Raw genomic sequence first — 23,969 nt, forward strand, 5'->3', positions numbered from 1 at the left:
AGCAATAATTGCATTACTCTGGTTGATGAGAATAAATTTCCAAAAAACACCTGGAGGTCTACTTCATTTCATATCTGTTTCTTTTCCTTCTACCAGTTACAAATATTCTTGCAATGATCTGCTGTCTGTTTTCTTAAACCAGCCACAATCCAAGTGATTATTTCCCCCTAAATACCAACTGAAACTTTTCAAACTCTTCCTTCTTCCTGGTGCTCTGCAAATGAGCTTGTGCTTTGAGCTGGTACTGACCTTGGCTGATATTCCTTTTCATTTAGCAAGGATAACAAGTTTCTGAAAGCTAAGATTTCTGGGCTATTTCTGGCTTCTTGGGCTGTTTGGCATAAGCAAACAGGTTGTGCTAGAGCAGATATATCTACACACACGCATAAATACATATATACATATACATATACACAATATATATAGTTATATCTTCCCATCTTTATGTCCTTTCTTCCAATTTTGAATTAATTTTAACTTTTATCCTAACTCGTCAATCAGCACCCAGAGTGCTGATTTTGAAATGACTACTAAATTGGTAACCAGTCATTTCTTTTCTGTTAAGACATAGTCTCTTTCATTTTTAATGTGTGTGATTTTATTGTCATATACAGCATTTTATAACTCTTTATAAATTGTATTCACAAAGGTGAAGTTTCTTAATAGTAGGTAGGATTTTAGTCTCTCATTATTTTCTCCAAAAGAGGTAAATATATGTAATCTATACTAAGTAATCATAATATTGCAAGAAGAGAAATCACATATATAGAATTTATTTTCTAATTTATACAGATTTGTTTCAGGCACATGATTTAGGTGATGTGGGAAATTCCTAGTGAGAAATCTACCTCCTTGTTGCAGGTAGAAAAATGATCTGTATCTTAAAGAATTAGAGAGTTTTCTAGGTTAATGAAAAAGAAGTGACTTGTTGAGTCACACAGAGAAATATGTCAGAAGCAGAACTTAAACCTAGATTTTGCTGACTCATGTATTAATTATGCCGTGATACCTTTCCTTAACATGGTTACTAGGGTTATTATTTTAAAATCAATTTGCAATCCTAGTATCAAAATGTATAATCGCATGATTTAAATTTTTTTCATATTTTAGTCTTGGTAGTTGAATAATCACAAATAAATTCAAGAGAACTTTGACCTTGACTGAAAATGAGACAAAAACTCAAGCACTGGGTTTATTTGTTCATGTGTTCCTTTTAATACTTAGATGGCCCCCAAACAATTATTCTGTAAATGATAGGTCTATGATGGTATGTCTAAGCCTCATTTTAGATCACCAAATATAATCAATAATTCATTAAACTCTTTTGGCATTGTTTCCATGTCAATTTAAATTTATTAAATCCTCTCTATAAAATGTTCCTTATAAAATGTTTATTGAACCTTGAGTCATATGCATAATATAACAAATGAATATACTTGAGTTGTCTAACAGATGTATTTTAATTGTTTCTAAAAAACACCCAAGAAAAATATCAGCAGTACTAGTATACTTCATTTTACACAGTAGATATTAACTAAGAAGATGTGTAAAAACTTAAACCGACAAATCAACTACTTAAGTTTCTACAGGGAAACTTCCTATTTAAAGGAATTTTATGATCAAACTTTTTTGAAAGAGTAAATAATTACTCCTAATTTATCTGCCTTTTGTTTTTGCCTACACGTTTTCATTTAGTAGGTTGGCTTAAAGTAAGAATTATATTAATATTATTTATTATAATTTCTAGTGAATACATCGCTTCTTTATCCCTAACAGAAAGCATACCATAATTAGAATTACAAGACATTCATGTCTTGGCTCTAACACATTACTAGCTCCATTAGCCAGGGCAGATCACTTAACCTCATTGAGCTGCAACTTACTCTTCCATAAAATCTGGATAATAATTGGAATGCTGCCCCCCTTGTTGAGAGTCATTCTGAGGAAAGTACTTTGTAGACTGATCTATGCATTATCATAATTACTATATAAATGGGAGGCAGAGTTCCATAATTTATAGGGAGCAGGTCTCAAAGTGTAGATGACTTGGATTCAAGTCCTGCCTCAACACACTGCAATGCAGGGAAGCCCAGATAAAAACACAGGCTGTGTTACCTGGGCAATTGGCAGAAAAGCTGCTCACCTTCACTAGTAGAAGGAATTCCCTGTACCAATAAAATTACAAGTTCAGGCTCTATCCCTATATCAAAATGAGCTATGTTATTTGAATTGTCCTTGGCACTGCAGAACACATAAAAAGAGACATAATTAAGAATGCCTTTTTATTAAAGATTCCTTATGTAAGTTAAGGCAACAATTTAAAATTACTCAAATTCTGACCAAATGAATGCAATAATCTGATAATTTCCAAACACTTTTCAATTGCCTTTTAAACAGTATAATTTAGAGGTCCAACCCCCATCAGGAAATAATAAGAGGATCTCAGATGACCTTAACCACTGCAGAAGAATATATTCTTTTCTATTGTTTTTTCTTTCAACTAAAAAGCCTAACTTTTCTATTTAGAAAACAGACTTTTGTTAAGTTCGTTGTTTGCTAGACACTGGAAATGGAATATAGTGAGTAATGCAGGTATTGAATCACCTTGTTTTCTTGGAACAGGTCACCAATATTTTTTCCAGGCTGAAGTCTTTTAGGGTCATGTTGTTTCCACCTACAGTGGAATGGGAAGTGTATTATGCTTGTTTAGGTAAAGGTTTCACTTAATGGAGAAGCTGATGAATTTTAACAGAGATGCTCCTTTTCTCAGCGTAACATCAACATTGTTCAAAGTTTGCTAGTAAGAATGTCAGAATCAGCCTTCCAATGAATTCTGGGGATTGGGTCATTGCCAGGTATAAGGAGACAGGACTAACCAAGTTAGCCCTGGCTGTGGCTACACTTTTGTTCCAAATTTTGGGGTCATTACCGTGACACATTCTTTTAACTCAGAATTGATTCATACCTCGGCATGGTGAATGGTTTTTGTTATATTCTTATTTTCACTGGAAGCTTACGTGGCCCCAGGTACTTATTGTATTCCTATCTCTGATTAGTTATGTTACTGAACACATAATATCTTCTCTGAGATTTCACTTTCTAACTTGTAAAATGGACCTAATGGTTTTTTTTTTTTTTGTGCTAACTTCCTTAAAGGGCTATTATGAGGATAGCACATCATAAACCTTTAAACCATGACAAAGGCAACATGATTCTCTTATTCAAGGAAGGTCCTAGACTAGTTTATCCTGGACTAATGTCCTTAATTAGAGGGGCAGCTAGGTGGCTCAGTAAATAGAATGCTAAATCTGAGCCAGGAAGACTCAACTTCTTGAGTTCGAATCTGGCCTCAGACACTTCCTAGCTTCATGATCCTAGGCAAGTCATTTCACTCTGCTTCAGTTTCCTAATCCATAAAATGAGCTGAAGAAGGAAATAAAAAACCACTATCTAAAAAGGGTCACAAAGATTTGGACACTACTGAAAATGATGGAACACCAATGTCCTTCATTATTTGTTCTCAAAGAGGTCATGTTCTTGTTGTTTTCTTTATATAATATATAAGTATTTGTTGAGCATATATCACATCATATCACTGCATGCAAAATATGTATTTCATATAGTCTTTGCCTTCAAGGAGTTTCTAAGAAAACAGTACATGTGCATGTACAACCCCCCGCCACGCTCACACATCCATACTCACATATACACACATACAAACACACATATACAAATTCCTTGAGATGTTGGCCACAGCTACATTTAGGTATAGCTAAAAAGTCCAACCAAATACTGTGAATATAATATCTCTGCAATGAATATTAAAAGGAATAGAAATGAGAGAAAACATTATACTGCCCTAATATAATCTGACTTTGCAACTATAATAATAACCTGTATAATTCTGATCACTGTACCTAAAAAAAGACAGAAATGGGAAAATGACATGACAGAATACCAGAATTATTAGAGCTGCAAGAGATCTGAGAAATAATGTGCAATCCCTCATTTTACAGATGAGGAAACTGATCCCTAATGAGGAGGAAAGTGATATGCTTACATAGTCACATAGCCTGTTAGTTGACACAGTCAAGACGAAGAGTCTTCTACCATATTACTTTTTGCTCTGTGCATGCTGACCTCAAAGAGCAGCAAAAAAGCTTTCAATTTTACACAAACAGACAAAAAAGATTAGGCCTCTTCTAGCTGAGTAGTAGGCTGAGGTAGATAGTAATGAAGTAAATATGAATTTGTTCACCATCTCCTAAGATGAGCACTTTTTGAAAGCTGTGCAAAGCAAGTTTAAGACAAATACCAGAAATTACATTCAGGGATGATTATTTAACTAATTTAATATATTTTCCCCAAAACTAATAGGGACAGGAAAAATAAATGTATGCTAAATGGATTTGGAAACAATATTAACTGAATATAAACCATCACTTAACAGAAGCTTGGACTTCCTAAGCTTTGAGGTGATGACATCATGGAAGACAACCATGTTTTCCCATTAATAGTTACTTTAGACCAAGGGTGCTTAGGCTGGGGTCTATACACCCTCAAGGTTCCATAGATAAATATTATGGGGCTCATGAACATAGATGAAAAATACAACAATATCCATAATCCTCTGCATTTTAGCTTGTGCTTTTAAAAAACATTATTGAGAGAAGAGTTGTATAGATTTTACCCTACTGCCCCAGGGGTCTATGACCCACAAAAAATGTTAAGAACCCTAGTTTTAGCTTTAGACTGTTCTAGCAATCACATATTGGATTTTATTGACCATAAGTATATCTTCATGTGGCAAATATAAGGATCAAATGAGATACTGCATATAAATCATTTTGTAAACCTTAAAGTGCTATATACATGTGGATTTTTATCATCATTTGTAGTGTAGTATTAACTAAACAAGATCACAGAAAGTTAGAGTTGGAAGGAACAAAGAAAATCATTGAATCTACTCCTCTCATTTTACAGATGAGGAAACTGAGGTAAAGGTAGGTTGCACAACTAATTAGCAGAAGAACAGATTAGAGCCTGAATCTCTTCATTCTCAGAACAGGGCAGCTTCTCTATACTTAATTAGCAAATAATGCCAAACAATATATGTTCGATTAACTGCTCACTTACTTAGATTTAATGAAGTCTGTTCAGAATAATAAGATTCCTAAACAGATGTTGTCATTCATATTTAATATAGAAACCAATCAAGGAGAGTTTAAAAATCAACAATTTTCAGCACCATCTCTTTTCTGTCATGATGGTATCTCATCATAATTACCACAAGTCTTGATATTCTACCTAAGTGATCCAGAACAAGAGAGTTGCTGTCATTCTAGAAAGCTCACCCTTTTTGGCATTCAGATGCAAAGCAGTACAGACACTGAAGCAGTGGTTTCCAGGGACTTGAATATGCCATTCATCTTTTTAAAGTGTTAATTTGTGTTGAATATAATGATATGTTTCCCTTTGTGAACATAGGATTTTGTCCTTTTGAAGGGCACAGTTGAAATTCTAAAATATATGTACCATTTGGAGTCTGCTATCAGACAAAAGGAGGAATGGGCATGACTTTCTCTTTGTAATTCATTTTATGATGCAAATTATATATTATTAAGAATATAGTAAGTAGCATGCCTCACAAACTATGGGCCTTAGACATTGGTCTTACTTATTACTTACAATTATATTAAATATATGCTTTTAGCAATATAGACCCATCACTTTTTCTAAAAAACAAAAAATTCAGCTTTTATCATGTTAATTTAAAATTATCCTTTTCATCCTCAACCAGTTGTCTAAGTACATGAAAGGTTGATACTATTGACTTTCTTCACCAAGATTCATAAAATAACCCTTTTATGGTACTGCAGAGTAAACAGACTTTGCTCGCTTCAAACAGAACAACCAGAAAATGAATTAATTATTTTTAAGGATTGTTTTCTACATTTAAATTTCTCTAATTTAAAATACTACACTTGCTATTTCTAATATAGTATATGACAAATGTAAAATTACTTTGGAGGAAAGGAATGAATAATTATTAAATCAAGGAATGTTTTTTTGGAAGGAGGTTCAAATTTCCTTGGAAATTTTTATTAAAGAGAGGATTGTTTTTTGTTTTCCAGATTTTTCCCCAATTTATTTATTAATTTTTAGTTTTCAACACTCATTTCTATAAGATTTTGAGTTTCAAATTTTCTCCCCATCTCTCCCTCCACCCCAAAACACTGTGAATTCTGATGACCCCTTCCCCAGTCTACTCTCCCTTCTATCACACCCCTCCCTTTCCTTATCCCCATGTTCTCTCTTTTCTTGTAGGGCAAGATAGCTTTCTATACCCTATTACCTGTATTTCTTATTTCTTGGTTACATGCAAAAACAATTCTCAACATTCGTTTCTAACACTTTGAATTCCAACTTCTCTTCCTTCCTCCCTCCACACCCATCCCCAATGACAAGGCAAGCAATTCAATATATGCTGCATATGTGTAGTTTTGCTAAAGACTTCCATAATAGTCATGTTGTGAAGGACTAACTATATTTCCCTCCATCCTATCCTGCCCCGCCATTTCTTCTATTCTCTCTTTTGACCTTGTCCCTCCCCAAAAGTATTTACTTCTAAGTATCTCCCTCCTCTCATTTGCCCTCCCTTCCATCATCCCCCCCACATAAAGAGAGGATTTTTAAGTCTAGAGATTTGGAGTATATTTACAGTTGTTAGATTCAGAAGTATAATTGAATGATTATAGGTGAGTCATAGAGATACAAACCAAATATAGTAAGTCAAAAATCAAAATATTAATTCTTTAAGTAATAAACAATGACTATAAATATCTTCAGATAACTCTATCTTCCCTATTGCTTTGATGCTATTATTTGACTTACTAATATATAGGACCAATAATTGAAACAGTTTTCCATGTAGAGGGGATGGATTTGTTCTAATTCAGCCACAGCCTCCCACTAAAGCCCTTCTATGATGAATGTTTTTTGTTTGCAATATAGCTTACATTGGGGAAGGGGATGGTCTGTAGTCATGTGGTAGAATAAATGATCTAATTGGCCCACACAAGAATGGAATCCATGTCCTTGGCTTCATTAACACTGCTTATAGTCAGCAGATGTAAACAGTCGTGAATCATGATCACACTTGTTTTTGAGAAGTTGACAGTCATTTTTTACTTCTATATTCAAGATTTAAACTGACTTTCACATTAGAAGTAGCAATTTACTTCATTACCTAGTTCATTTCTAATTCTGCTTCTATGACTTTGGTCAAATCCCTTAACATTCTCAAGCCTTAGATTTCACATCAACAAAATGGGAATAATAAATGGGACTTGCACTACCTCATAGAATTGTTGTGAAGAAAGAACTTTGTAAATACTAACATGCCATACAAATATGAGATATTAATAAACACCTAAGGACATAAATTCAATACATATTTATTTAATAAACATTTTAACTATATTTAAACTGTTGAATTATAAGCTTGGATTTTTAAAAAACGAGTCCCTACTTTAAAGGAGTTTATATTTTAATAGGCTTGGATTCAGGATGAGTTATGTATACAAATATCTATTATATTAGAGTAGAATACGGCAGACCTTATTCAGCAGCCAAACAATGCAGGACTTAGATTTAAATACAACCTATTTGTTGTTGTGACAAGTGAGGTGACAAGTGAGATTCAGAAAATCAATTAAGGAAATAGACTATAAATTAAAATATAGAAAAGTGTCCCAAATGAAATGGATATGAGTCAAATGGTTGGTAGCAATAGACATGTTTTCCCCCAAAGCTAAGTTGTTTGCAGAAGTTACAAAACACAACAAATATGGGAATTCCAAGTACATTCTCACTGACCTCATATTCCATCTATCACATGGGGAGTGATAGGAACTGTTCTGGGAAAGTTTTCAACATTGGTCACTCTTTCAGACCACCCTATGAGCTAAAAAATAAGGACTACCCAACATTCCAAGGCACTGGCAATGAAACATAAATATTAATGGCAGAAAAATAAATGAGTACCCCACCCCCAGCCCCCTGCAACTGAATCACATTACACACTAAAACACATTTGTGATTTGCTGGTCTTTTTGTTGTCTTTTATTTCTCTGTGAAATATCTCTTGAGCTTTGTAGCTGTTAATGTTCTCTCCTTCAGTTTTCCATACACCACACTATGTGATGTATACAGATATATACATACCTCTATCCTTCCCCACCAAACCCCAGTAGATTATAAGCCCCCTGAGGGCAGGGATGGTTTCATTTTTGTCTGTGCCTTATATGTGGTAGGTAGTCATGTTGCATTGAAGGGAATTGGGGCAGTTGTATTCAGACCTTACTGTGTCCTAATATACTTGCCAGCTAACAACTAAATACATTTAAAACAATTTTCTACTGTCCTAGATGAAAAAACAAAACAAAATCAAAAACAGAAATAAAAGCTTCTATCTTCAAGAATTCTATGTGCCTCTCATATGAATTCCTTATTGTATATTTCAACTAAATCAAGAGACATTCTTATTTACATATGAAAGAACTTTGAAAGGTATTTGTCACTTCAGGGACATAGCACCATATGTTCCAGACCTACAGACATGTGGGCACCTCGCAGCAGAGGGGATATGGCTAACACTCTATTCCCAGAAAAGAATGTGTCCTGAGTCAAGAAATTAAGTAAAAAGAATCCTCTGCATTGATGCTTATGTACACAATAACAGCATTATTGTAATGAAAATTAACTGTGAAAGTCTTAATAACTTTGAGCAATAAATTTATATACCACAGTTCCAGAGGACACTTGATGAAAAATACTATCCATGTCAGATAGAGAAATGATAATCTATAGATTGAAGCATACTTTTTTCTCTTTATTTTTCTCAAAGGCTATTGAAGAAATATATTTTACATGACTTCATATGAATTGTGGGTATTGTATTTCTTGCCTTATCAAAGGGTGAGGGAAGGTCAGGAAGGAGGAAAAAATTTTACAGTTGAAAATAACAACTATTGTTTGTCCTTCATTTTTAAAGACAATGACATCACCAGGTGATGTCCTGACCTGTGCATGAATTGGATTTAAGTGAGAGAGAGCTGCCAAGTCAGTCTCACTGTTTCTTCCAGAGTCATCAAATATCAGTGACTGGCGATGGCTCAGAATACAGCGGATAACTTGGTGTCTTCCATGTCTGACCAAGCTCTAAATGCTCTACTATACCACCTATGTGCCTTCACAGCCGTTGGAACAGATTGTTCTCATGCATTCATTCTACTGGGGGAAGTCTTCACGTGCTTAGGGCCAAAATGATTTACCAATATGTGCCTACTGAGCATGCCACAGCTTCTTGAGTCACAGGTGAGAGTTGATTGTCAGGAAGACACCAAAGATGGATGAACAGACATGGAAAGGGTTAGGCAAGCCTTCACACCAGACTTGTGAGTCCTCTTCTAACTCTCCATATTAGGGGTAGGGTGGGTGGGAAATAACACCAAAAGAAAAAAAAATATAAGAAAAATAAATTATAGATATTTGAATTAAGGAATAATTGCCATCTGACTGATCCACCATCATATATTTAATCAACTTGGGTTTCAGTTTTCTAATTTGCAAAATGTAGTTACTGAATTAGCTAGATTCTGGAATTTCTTTTAGCTTTATGGTCCTAATCAATACATTGCTTTGAGGAGAAAGGGACTTCTGTTCTTCATAAAATTTTAAACAAAGTTAACTGAATGTTCATGAAATAGTGTATCTGGTATGCTGGTAACAAACACAAAATACTTGGATGCAAAGCAGATCTATGATCAATCAATCTTGTACTTAACAATGAACATATGAATAATCTCTACTTATCTCAATGGGGCCAAATTAAGCAACCCATAGGAGCTAAGGTACTTAAGTACTGAAATGAGATATACAATATCGTTGTTTTCATTACACAGACCAACACAAATGATCTGAAGGCACCAAGGACTGGTATAAATTTGCATTATTCAAATTCTCCCACTAGAGGAGCTGAACCTGACTGCCTTCATAAATCCCAGTTAACTATCGCTTCTGTCTTTTATCAGTAATCTACTTTAAATCACTTAGTAAAAGGTCATATCAATGCATGACAACAATTATTAAGAAAACTGGGACTTTTAGTTATATCAATTCTCAGGAAACAAGCAATTTTGTTAAGTTTTTTAAAAAAGAGACTATGAAATTTCTCACGAACATTAACTTTATCCATGAACTGTTGAATTGACATTTATAAAATGCCTACTATGGGTGAGGCATTAGGACTACAAAGAAAAATACAGTCCATGTTCTCAACAGCTTACATTCCACTAAGAAGATATGTCATGTACTGACACAATTGAATATAGAATAATTTATGGAAGGAGAAATCTGAGGGTAGAGGGAAATGTTAGGAGGGAAGATCAGGAAAGACTAAAGATATTTTTTAATCATAAGAAGTAGTATCTGAGCTGAGCCTAGAAGCAAATATATTCTGAGGTACAGACAGAATATTCTCAGAAGCCTGTACAAAGGCACAGGAATGGGAGATAAAATGTTTCTGAGCTCTGTGATGACTTACGCCACATTCATGACTGTCCCCTTCTTTACTTCAATTTCTTCCACTATTCATCCCTTTACCCTCTTCCTTTTTTCTTTACAAGTCTTTGGTCCCTCCTCAATCTATAGATTAGGCCTTCATGCAATTTCCTCCATAATCCCCAAATCCACAAACCCCTGAGAATTCAGATAAAAGAAAAATCATGTCTGAGGGTGCCAAATGCCAGAAAATCTTCCAGAACTTAGTCCCTGACATCAGCATACTTCTGCACAGAAATAACAGTGTAGAGAGCACCCTCCTTTCCTTTGGTAGTACAATCAAATCGCAGAGTTAAGATATTCCACCATCATCCATTATTTACATATGAGGGAACAGGCCCAGGGAGTTTCAGTGACTTGCTCAAGGTCACACAGAGAGTAAGCAGGAGAGGTGGGATCTGAATCCAGTTCTTCCGACCACTGAGACTGTGCTTTCTTTGCACTTTTCCATATCACTTAATCACAGAAGACAGCTCTAGCCAATCACAGGAAGAGTCAGCTTATAGTGTGGATGCAGTTGTGTTGTGTAAGTACCACTGGGGCCAGTGATACAGTGAATGCTTCACTGACCCAGTAGACATCTCACTGATGGTACGTAATTCCACAAGAGCTCAGGTGCAGGGATTTTAGAACAGAATCAGAGATCTTTAGAGCAGGAAAGTATGTTAGACATTGTGTAGTTTAACCCTATCATTTACAGATGGAAAAATCAAACTAAACTAAACCATGCAGTTCAAAGAGGTTAAGGAGTTTATCTAAAATCACATAGTTAATAAGTGGCAGACTGGTTCTTGAATACAAGTTTCTTTAATGTCATTTTGGCATTCATTCCACACACTTATGATAACACTCTACTAGAAGAAAAGAGCTGAGACAGAAAAACCAATAAGCAGGTCCAATAGTCTCTCAGATGCTCGGAGTAGCAACTTTTAATTACTTCCTAACACCAGTGATCAAAAGCAGATCTATAAAAGGCAGTCTCAGAATGTTTTTCTGATCAATAAACTAGTTCTCTATGTTTATGGGAAAAGAGAGCAAGCAGGTAGCATCACAGATGTAAATTCTTATGCAGTAAAGGGAACTGAGGCAATAAAACTCGGGAAGTTTTGCACTCACCATGATGTTTGCTTTCTAATTCTCCGTATCCATTTGGATGAGTTGGTAAAGCTCTATGGGGTTTCTTTCCATAAGCTTTGAAACCCAGAAGGTTGGTAGAAAGATAGCATGGGGACGTGTGAAGCCTTGGACTTGAGATCAGAAGTCCTGAGCTCATTCTGGCTTTAACACTTACTAATTGTGGGAACATGGACAAGTAATTTAACCTCCCTGAGCTCAATTTCTTTATGCAAAATGGAGATGATACCCCTCCTGGCACTACGCACTTTACAAAGTTGTAATGGGAAAAGTGCTATATGAACCTTAAAATTTTATAAAATATGAGCTATTATATGTGATTCCATATCTACATGGTACTTACATACCCACTCAGGTCACTCTACCTATTAAGAAAAACAATTTGGCTTCCAGTTTGGAAATTTCATGGAAAATAGATGAAAGAACTTGAGGGTAAGTAAATAACTTTATCTGGTTGGCACATAGGTAGGTTTTCTCTTTCTGGCTCTGATGGTTTATCATGGTATAGGGATGACCTTGGGTCTAAAGAATGGTGCCAGTGAAGTACAAGAAGGACCCACTAAACAGGAAAGGGTTTGAGGAAGTAGCTCTGTGGTGCACTGTGAGGTAGTTATTTGAAAATTTGCCTGGGTAATAGTGGGCCTACTCCATCAACTTATGACCAAGGTACTTAAAAATGCTTTTTTTAATCTCACAATAGTTATTTGCCCACTGATCTCAAATTAAGCTGAGTATGGAAAGACTCCTCACTAGTTTTGCCTCTAAGTGAAGAAAATTGTTTTGGCCACATCAGCTCACAAAGATCACCTAGTAATGTGTGGTATGAATCTGATCTGCATCAAAGGAAGGACTACCTATCTTAACAAAAATTTATCATTTTCAGAAGTAATCTAATAAAATTGTAACTATAACAATAACAAGTAATGCTTTGTATGCCCCTATTTTCTGAAGTGCCTATGAACCTGCTGTCCCTATAACTGGTGCTTAACTAACATCAACTTAACATATACATACGTACTGCAAGGGTGTTATGAGCCTCAAATAAGAAGCATAAAGGATTTTGCAGTTATTTATTTATAATACATAGGCATATATGATATTTAATATGTATTATATATAATATAATATGTATAAATGTCAGTTATTCATTTTTATTATCATTATTATTTATCCTACAGTCATCAGACTTCCAGTCTGGTGATGACTTCATTCCTTGAACCTTCTGATACTTCCCTATTGAGCTTATTCAATATAGAGGTGTTCTGGTAAGGCTTAGCAATCTGTCTCTGGCAGTAGAGAGCATTAAATGCATACATATTTATGCATTATTAACATTTTCTTAAGTTTAGATAATCAACAAAACAATACATCAAATTCTAATTTGTATTGATTGCTGATTCCTGAGGTGCAAATGATCACCCTGAAAACTGTGTAAATGCTTACAGTGAAAATTTAATAATTGGCTTGTGAGGACCAGTTAGAGTTGGTTTCAATTCACATCCTGTTGTTATCTAAAGACAAATTTTGTTGGGTAAAGAAACTTTAAAACAACTCCCATAATTTTATAACGTAATTTCCATAGTGATCCAATTTCCTGTTGGTCTAAATGATGTACACACATTCAGCTGCAGGGCAAAGAGGGCTCAGAGTTGCTTACAGGATTCCCGAGACTATAAAATATGAATACAAGTAATACTGGAATATGCTCTAAAATTTGATGAGTGTTTCAGATTTCAATTCCCATATATCTTTTCAACTTGGAATAAATTGGCAGAAATTTAGAGTGTTTGCCTTCTTGCTCCAAGAGCTCTTTCTGTAAAAACATAGATGATCTGTTTCCATAGTCTCTGATTGATCCTAATGCTTTAATTATCTTTATCTAGTCTGTTGGTGTGCCAGTCCTTAATATTCCATCAAATATTACTTGAACAGTTACCAAAGACCTGTTTTCCATTTGATAATTTTCCAATAAGTATTTGCTGAATTGGATTTTAATAATAACACATCTATACTGGTCACTTTAATGTTTGCAAAATATTTTCCTTACAACCTTCTGTGTTCTGGAGTCCAGATATTCTCATTCCCACTTTACAGACAACTTTTCATAATTTTAGTTTCCTTAAGTGATTGTGATAATACAGTTTCTCAGTGTATGAGGTGTTATTAAAAGTCAGGTCTCCTCTCATGCGATAGGCCTTGCACTCTAATATACCTTGCTACTTATTTATAGTAAGTGTCAGGGACTGATCCATGTTTGTCTAGTTAACTATTCATCAACAGGTAAATATTGTTGTAATTCATGAACCTGAGAGTGTATATATGACAGCAAACATTTGAATAAGAGTTATAAATAGAAAAAAGAGAAAAAGAAGATAGGATAGAGGGTAGTATGCTACATTCTCCCATGTAGCCAGAAGAATAAATTTATTAGAATTTTATCAAGATCACACACTGTTATGGTGGTAGGACTTAGTTATTATATATGACTAAAACTTGTCCGTGGTTCCTTAGCAAATAAGTGGCAGAGAGAAAGTTTTGAACTCATGTTATATGACTCCAAAACCTGCACTTTTCCCCACAACAGCAGCATGGTTTTTTTTTTTTAAGTAAGCAAATTTATAGTTCAGATAGAGGATAGGTAGAAACCTATATAGCAAGAGACTACTAAAAGAGGGGTAGATTCAAAAGCTATGTGAAGAGATGTCAAAAACATAATTCTGGTGATGCAACCAAAATAGAATCCATTCAATAAGAAAAAAGGCCATGTCTTAAGAGACTAATATGAGTGAACAAAGAACTCATCCACAAACTCAGATTTAATGAAGACAAGTATAAGAAATGGAAATAAGGAAAATTACTTGAAGAATACAAAAGACTAGCATAGTTATGTAAGAACAGCATAAGAATAGTTACGTTCAGAATGAGCTGGAGTTTGCAGTAAAAATTAAAAGATAGCAAGGATCATGTATCTATGATTTCCTCAGGAGGACCTGAGTTCAAATCTCACCTCAGACACTTGACACTCACTAACTGTGTGACCTTGGAGAAGTCACTTAACCCTAATTGCCTCATCCTGGGTCATTCCCAGTCATCCTGATGAATATCTGGTCACTGGATTCAGATTGCTCTGGAGGAGAAGTGAGGCTGGTGACCAGCACAGCCCTCCCTCACTCAAAACAAAGTCAAGTGCAAGTCATGTCATCATTTCTCTGATGGCATGGTCTTCTTTGGCAACGAAGGACGAACACACACAGTAGAATACAGCCAATGCAGATGGCAACCTAGCTATATAATTCTTTAGATGGGTCTAAGAAAACTGCCTGAGGCTCCTAGAGGTTGTGACTTGCCATGGTTACATAAACATCTGAAACTAGACTTGAACTCAGGCCTTCCTGGTTCCAGGTCCAAGAGTTTAATCTACTACATCATCTTGCTAAAGAGAATATTACTATTATAAAGCTAATAAGGTTTATTTTTAAAGCTACAATGGGGTAAGAAGATTATGAATGGAACTGGGCTTTTACTTAGAGGTAGATGGGAAGGTGGTAATTGGTGTCAGAGAAATAACTATTCAGTATGTATTCTATTTCTATTTTCTCTGTAGAGTAGAATTGTTTTCAGACTGAAGATGGACAAAATGTAGTTAATAGGAAATTAAAAATCAAGATAAACTGGAAGATGGAAAGAAGTCACTCAGATTTCCTCAATGAGTTTAAGTCCCTTGGACTGGTCAAAATACACTCAAGGATGACAAAGGAATATGAAGCCAGCAGTTTTTTTTTTTAATGACTTATGAAGAGCTAGTGTACAAGAAAAAGATAGCTTGAGACTAAAATTAATATTATTCATTTTTGAAAGAAGCTGAAGAGGACTCCTCAAGCCAGAGTACCTGACACAACCATAAAAAAGTTTAGAATACATTTTTTTAAGGAATGATTTATGAGAATTTAAAGAAGACATGATCATTCCAAGCAAGAATGGAGTTATTAACAATTCATGACAATTTATTTTCTTAAAAAGTTTTATTGCACTGGTATAGGGTTGTTGTGAGGAAAGAGTTTTATATAGCATGAAGTAACATGCAAATATGAATTACTAGTATTAGATCAAGCAAGTCTCTAGTAGTTGATCAAGAAATATTTGATAAAATGCTAGGGACTGGCATGCCTGTAAATTAGAGGGAGATGATTAAAGCAGTAAGAATGTCCTGGACACTATTAAATATCTTACCAAAAAAATACATAATTCTTATGAAACCAAGACAAAAATATGAAGGTATGTGGTCATGATGATAATACATTGGATGGATCTGAACCTGGTTAATTGATCAGAACACATATGTGTTGATTCATCTATTAATGACTACAAAAGGAAATCTCTATTAACATTCCCCAGGTTTTGAACTTGACCCTGTTGGCTTTGTTCAACATTTTTTAACAGTAACTTGAATAAAAGCAAAGATGATTGGGATAGCTAATGTAACGTATGCCAGACTCTGGATCTAAAACGTTCTCAGTAGGCTGCAAGAGTGGGCTGCAATCGATAAAATATACATATACCACTAACAAATTTCAGCCTTGCACTTAGATTTAAAGGAGGAAAACAACAAATATAAAAATACAATGAGGGAGACGTGACTAGAATGGAATTCATATGAAAAAGACTAAGCTCCATTTGAACTAATAATGTGACAAGAACAAGAACAGTTAATGCAATGGTTGTCTCTATTAATGAAAGGGATTAAACTTGTTCTGAAATCCAAAGAGGGAGTGTGACGTGGGGCATAGAAGGTTGGCCTTTGAAAGACCAGGTTTTAGGACAAGGCAAATTGTTCTGCTTGACCAAATAGGGAAGAGCTAGGATAAAAGTGTGGAAGTGACTAGGAGGCAGCTTTCATCTGCAAAGAATGAAAACTCCTTACCAAGCCTATTAGAACTGTCCAAAACAGATTTATCTCCCTCAGGCGGTCATAAGCTCACAGATACCAGAGATCTTCAAGTGAAGCCTGGATGAACATGTGCTGAGGAAGCTGTGGGGAGGATTTAGCTTGACAGGACTATGTAACCACTCAAGTTTCCAGCTGTCAAGATTTTATAATATAACTGTAACTATCAATAGTGTTGGCAGAGAGTGATCTAGAAATAATGAAGTACTTTTTGTTTCTCATTTAGAAAAAAGGTTACGATTATACTATCTCGGATACTACATAGCTAGAGATAATCTTAAGTCCATGCTGACATCTTTAAACTTAAAAATATCTTTAAAGCTACATGTCAGGGCCAATATACACAAATATGTATGTATGTTTATTTAAATATTTACTTGAACATGCAGAAACATGGAAATTTAGTTAACAAACTCAAAACTCTAAGTGATTTAAATAAATTGTCTTTTTCTGTTTTTAACAGATTATCCCGACTTCGCTATAAGAAAAGCAGTTTGACAAGTTCACACAGATTCTAACAAAGAAAGCAGATTACAACAAAAAACATGAATTCCTTGGTATTAATTTATTCAGAATTTTTATCAATTTATGTTGTATAATTGATGTTTGCATATTGTTATATATAAAATATATTTCAATGATATATGTTAATATATTATAAATTTATAATATTAATTGCTTACAATGTCAGGTTTTGATAACACAATTAACTATGATGATTACACAATTATATTACAAATCTTTCATTAAAAGCAAGGAAAATGAAATAGGAAAATGATAACTTGGAGAAGATGTAGGAAAACTGGAATAGTCATGCATTGTTGGTGGAGTTGCTAAACTGATCCAACCACTCGTGGAGAGTAATTTGAAAAAATTTATAAAAGATATGTAAAATTTAAAACATTCTGGAAGAAACAGAGTATGCAAACTTTGAAATCTATAATGGTTAGCTGACAAAAGAGCTAATTTTGAGGCCCACTGTGTCTACCTAATTTCTTTAGGCAGAACTGTGTTTCAAATACAATTCTCAGAAGAAACAAGCTTCATGATGGCTTAAAACATAAAATAAATAAATATAGGGGTTGAAAATAGTAAACACATGAAACTCTATGGGAATAAATATGTAATAGTCTATGACAGCTATTGGCAGAAAGGAAAGAAAAAGGACATCGAGTCTTGGGTCAGAGAACTGTGAAGACTGATTGATCAGTACAGTTTTCAGATAAGATATATGGGTTGTTTGAAATGTATAATTCTAAGACAATTCCTTGCATCGATCTTTGGATATGACTGAGCTTCTTGTCAGCATAATCTAGGGCCTTATTTAAAGGTCTCTAAATGGCAGGTAGAGGTGGTCCAGCTTCCCAGGCTGGGAGGCTAGATTCAAACAATGCATTAAGGTTTTTTCCCGATGCCCACAATGAAATAAAGTTTTCTCACAAGAGAGGGAACTGACTTAGCTCCAGAACTGAGTCACAAAATGGAGTCAGTGTGGTTCACTCAAGTCCCATAATTAACTACTTGTCCTAAATCCCTCAATTCTCTAAGACAATGGAAATTCTAAAAGAACATTAAATGTAACAAAAGCAAATTATCTAAGGCTATTTTTCCACCTAATATTTTTCTAAGTAGTCTAGATTCTGAGGTCAACCTCAGTACCTGGAAAGGTATCTGAAAAAGAAAGTACATTTCAGCGTTTTCTATATTAACTTGATGTTAGTAGGGTAATCATTCAAGGACATCATTGTAGTATTTTATAGCAAGAAGAAACCTTTAACCAGAGGTGGAAAAATCAGTTTAGAAACAGGGAGCCACTAAACCATACATAGAGATCCCTGTGGGCCACATTTTGTCTTAGAATACCACAGATTAGCATTATCTATGCTCTACTATATTTTTATTTAATTTAGTTAAATGTTTTCCAATTACATTTTAATTTTGTTTCACCATACTTCAGAGTATTGCCATGGCCTCTAATCATTATGCTAAATCTCTACTCCAAGAAACATACTTGTTCTCAAGATATTGTTTTGTGTTAATCACCACCTAGGTGGAAAATTCAGTAGTTCAGCAAATAAGAAGTTTTTATAGTACTAAATTTCAATTCAAAAACATGTATTAAGTACCTACTATGTGCAAAGGTATTTTTAAAAAATAACCTGGAGAGACAAACTTAAGGTAGTTATTCTGATTTCAGGTATATAACACTGAATTCCTGGATCTATCATAGACTTGATTTATGAGCTTGAACAATTACATACTTCCTCTAAGAAGCGATTTGCTCATATATAAAAATGAGGATATAACATTTGATGCAACAGAGATGTCATTCAGAGATAACAAGCTAATTTTTTTGGTCAAAAAGCACTGGGCTGAAAAAAAACAAAGTTTAAATGCAAATTATAAAACAAATGTAATTTTATAAAATAAACACTTTGGAATATTTAAATAACCACTATAGATTTAGAATTAAAGGTATTTTTAATTTTAAAAAATCACCCATAGTCAAATTCAATTTTTTTACTTGCTGGTATAAATGTCATACAGTGGGAGAAATTAGTTGAATTCTAGGAAAAACATGAGAGGTGGTATAAAGCTTTGGAGATAAGAACTGCAATTCTAGTCTTTGCTGAAGACAGCAGTGGTGAAATGAAACATAGATAAATACAGATAACCTCCCATACGACATCATCAAACATGCAGTTTGCAAACCTCTCCTACAATATATGCTCCTTACTTGTTAAAAATATTGTAAGAAAGGAAATATCAGAAACTGCTTGGTTTAACTTCATTTTCATTCTTTTACTTTAGTCAGTTATATTCGTTAGTTTCTCCTGGAAGTCTCAGGACTGATCACACTCATTAGAAGGGGTAAGAAGTTATTCCCACCATGGAAGAGTGGAAAAAGTCAGGAGATAGCAAGGTTCCAATCAGTTCCTTGTATGGCCCTGGGTAAGTTACTCTCTTTGAGTCTCAGATTCTCCATCTGTGTAATTGGGGCAATAGCGTTTCCACTATCTACCTCCCTGGGCTTTTGTGAGGAAAGTGCATTGGTAAGTAGATAGAAGCCTTAGAACAAGGAAAAGCTCTGTTCAAATATCAGTCTGTCACATACTGAGGATGGAACCGTGGGTAAATTATATAAACTTTTAGGGATTCCAACAATTCACTAAGACATAAATTGCTGCATAATTGAAAATATAATCCCTCCCCCCCCAAATCCCCTCAAGCTTTGGTTCTCATTCCAGGGCAAGTCAATTTGTACCTCAGTCCTCTACTTCTTACCAGTCCCAGACCTTTAAACCAAGTTCTGTATCATCTCAGGACACCCGCACAGGCATATTATGATTTGCCCTGCTGACATAAATTATATCCTCTCTGAATGCCACCTCCTCCCACACTTTGCACTTCTTACTCAGTAGTTGGGGAAAAATCATCAAATTCATACTGTCATTGGAAAAAGTGCTACTCTAATATTCCACTCATCAACCCTAAATCTGTCTAGAACTAAGTCTCCTTCTGTGGCCACCTGGGCCCAACATGTGTTGTATCTGCCTAATTGGTTATAAGCTTATTGAAGGCAGAAACCATCTCACTTTTGGGTCACCATCAACATGGCTGACCCACAGCCATCGCTTAATAAATACTTGTTGATACGAGATATCTTTTGAAGATTAGTTTATGACTCTGAGAAAGAAGCATACAGGATGCCTGAGCTTCAGAAAAGCGGTTGGTTTTTTTCCTTCCCATCATTAAACTTTGTCGTTGCCAGTACACCGTGCATAGGTCCTGATTTATTCAGGCTAGATTCCTGATGCTTTGTTATCCAAACACTCAGCTTAAATTCCTTCTCCTCAATGCCACCATGCTCCCCCTCATTTTTTTTTTGTTTCTCTGTCTCCTAATCTAAATTCACAATCCTTATTTCAACCAATTTACTGGGCTTAACCCTTTGTTTGTCTGACCTTTCAGTAACTAACCACTCCTAAGGGCTCTGCTTGACCTTTCTGCACTGACCTCGTTTGTTTGACATATGGTACCTGTCAGTCTTCTTCTATGTCTAACGAAACCATTCAACCTGCATCTATCCCATTCTTGCCTTGTCTTATTTGCCAAGATCTAACATGACAAAAATCAGTGAGAATTCTTTGGAAAATGCTATAGACAAAAAAAAACATCACTAGGAAAAGTAAGTCACACCTACAGCAGTTTGACAAAGCACCACCATTTGTGAAGGAATAAATACTCTTTAGAAGCAAAATAGAGTTGAAATTGGAGAATCGTCAGTTTTATGATTTAGGAATGTAACAGAAGGTTGCTGAGTCATAAGGACTGAAATGTACGAAGAATTCTGAGAGACACAGGAAGACGTAGGAAATGATGCTGAGTGAAGAAAGCAATTTTTAAAAATACAAAACTTCCACAAAGCATATCAAAGGTACTTAGACAACAAAACTCTGATAAAATATGATAGTGAATATTATTACCACCCGTCAAAGTTAAATGTTAACAGCCATTATACTGTTTTTTCCCCTGGGAATTTACTTCACAGAGGGGTGGGGAGTTATTGAAAAGAGACTTGTGCAGAAAAAAATGTAATGAGAAATTTCTAAAAATTAAAGAAACAGCAAAAAAGATAGGGTCCAATTTATATATTTCACAGTTAGCTTTATAAATAACCACCTATATAGACATGGAAAGTGTTTGGGAATATTTACATCCCTGACTGGCTTCCCTTAGTTCAGTTACAATTTGGTAAAGAGCAAAGAACTGAAGGATGAGAGTGAAGGAACCTGGGTTCTAGATCTGGCTTTGCAATGTGACCTTGAAAATTCCCTTAATTTCTCTCGGCCTCAGTTTACTCATCTGTAAAAGAAAGTTACCAAACTAGATTACTTCCTTAAGGGTCCCTCAGGTCCAAAATTCTGTGATTCCTACAGTGAGAAAACATCCTTAACCTTTTTTCATTTGGAAAAGTAAAACACAAGGAAGTATTTTCATTTCAATGAACTGCTTTTCATTCTTGGACTCTGAAATCCCACATTGTTATTTATGCTAAGGTAGGGCATATTGACAACTGTTATGAGATAAAGAAAAAAAAAGATTCTTGGACACCTGTCTCATTTATGCAACAAATCCTTGTTTTTTACTTATCTTCACATTCATCTATTTATGTCAAGAAAGAAAACTTGTGAGCACAGCATCTGTTCCTATAGTGATGAAATTGTAGAATGATCTTATACGAGAAAAAAACCACCACTCAAACAGGGTTAGTTGTCAAATGTTTCAAAAGGCAAAATGTTAGTCTTTCAACAACATTATCTTGTCTAAGCAGATCAAATAGTGCTTGCAAAAATGAATTATCAATGCCAGGCTGGTCTCTATGGAGGGCCATCAACATCCAGTTCAGCAGACATCAGCACCAATCACATTCTCTCTTTAAAACCTTATTATGGATTTAGAGCAATGCTTTTAACTTCTCAGTACATTAAAAATTTGTGATAACTTCTTGTTACTTTTTTTTCTGTAGCCTAAAGTATATTTAAATTCAATGTCAGCTGCTGACAGCACTTTGATTTTCTGAGTAGCTTGAACTAATTTAAAAACATGATATATGAATAACAAAGGGAGTCTTAATATGAACTTTTTGGATGCCAAAATTCAGTTTCATGAATCTTTACCAGATTTTACTAAAATTCCTGTCCTATTCTTTTCATTTAAAACGGAAACAAAATAAAATTTCATTTTGAAAGCCTAGAAATTACATTGCTTCCAAAGAGCCAAAAGCGCTCTGACACTGGGGTGCTTCTTCCATTTTCTATTTGATACAGAAACTGCCTGAGCTGATGACGTCATACCAGAAGCTGAAACTTTGTTGCAGCCCAGCTGCTTCTCGCCACTGCTCGTACAAATCCACAGCGTACACAGGTGACCAACATTCTAGACCAAACACGTCTTTTAGAACACAACAGTAAAGCATGAAGATTAGAAGTGAAATTGGTTTACCTGCCAGACTGCCAGGTCTCTGAAGGGTAGCAGTGGCATACAGTTCCTGTGAATGCTTGTTGTACTGGTCTGACGTGTGGACTAGACGTTTTGTAGGAGATAGGGTAGCATAAGTGCCAATGGTTGAGCTTAGCTGATGAATAGGAGAGGATGATATATTAGACTGGATGGTTGGTGGAGAGGTCACACGTATTGGGGAAGGAGAAAGTCCAGCTGAAGACACAACAATATTGATGGGTGAGCTGGTGCTATAGGACTTGGCTAGCCGGCTTGGAGACTGCTTAGGAGAGGAGACCCGCTGTGTGGTGCTGTATCCAGTGCTCTCTGAGGCTGACCCCACCCGCTGGAGCTTTGTGGGAGAGCCTACCTGCTGCATGGACAAGGGAGAGCTCACTCTCTGTGCTGGCAGAGTGGAGCTGGAATAATAAAGGGCTGAAGAATGCTGGGAGTCAGGCAAATGGAACGCGCTCCCATGGCTCGGCACAAAGGACTCTCTTGACTGAGAGGCAGCATGTGATTGAGAGGGTTCAGATCCAGCTAAATGGGCTGCTCGGCTAGTGGTGCCCTGTAGTCAAGAAGAGAGAGGGGGTGGGGGGAAGGGAGGGAAAGAAAACACAACTTGAGGAAGGCGTAAAGCAAAAAAGGCTTCCGTACACGTTTAACCCCTTTGACGCAGAAAAATCACTTTCATCACACCGGGAAAACTTCGGACCAAAATAAGGGTACTCCAAAAGTTTTGGTACAATTTTAAACTATTAAAGCTGAAAACTGCATTAAAGAATTTTGGAACCTCCTGTAGTTTTAAAGCAAATTAATTGTGTATTGGATCAGAAGGCAAACAACTTGTAATTGTCTAAAGTAGTAGCATTGGTTTGGAGACTGTAAAGTAGTTCACAAATGCATGCCTCAGGAAAAAAATGGCTTGACAATTATATAAATATATACATAATATACATACATGTGTATGTATAGATGTGTATATATATTATACATGTATATATTTGATTACACCGCTGAGATGTTTCTCACCCTGAAGTAAAAGCATTTACATTAGTCATAATCTGTAGATTTCCGCAGACCATCAAACACTTTTAAAGTCTGTTCATTCATTAGTTAGTTTTAACAAGAAACTCAAGCGTTAGATCTTTCCTCAAGGGGCATTTCCTTTGCAAATTTTCTGCCCTCTAAACCAACCAAGTTGTATACTTATCTGAGGAGCACCCCATGAGAAACCATACTTCTCAGAGTTTATTCGGCTGCT

General features: G+C 35.3%; 1 protein-coding gene across 4 annotated transcripts in view; it reads right to left on the reverse strand.

Annotated features, from left to right (window-relative positions):
• CTNND2 (catenin delta 2) overlaps positions 1-23,969 on the reverse strand; it is a 1,167,955-nt gene that overhangs the window by 472,035 nt on the left and 671,951 nt on the right. For 3 of the 4 annotated variants that reach the window (XM_072605431.1, XM_072605429.1, XM_072605430.1), the window contains exon 8: positions 22,709-23,273. In XM_072605431.1, the coding sequence (XP_072461532.1) occupies positions 22,709-23,273 (565 nt within the window). The remainder of the gene's footprint in view (positions 1-22,708; positions 23,274-23,969) is intronic. The other variant, XM_072605432.1, reaches the window with a different exon arrangement.

This window comes from Notamacropus eugenii, chromosome 4, assembly GCF_028372415.1.
Source record: "Notamacropus eugenii isolate mMacEug1 chromosome 4, mMacEug1.pri_v2, whole genome shotgun sequence".
NCBI classification, from domain to species: domain Eukaryota; kingdom Metazoa; phylum Chordata; class Mammalia; order Diprotodontia; family Macropodidae; genus Notamacropus; species Notamacropus eugenii.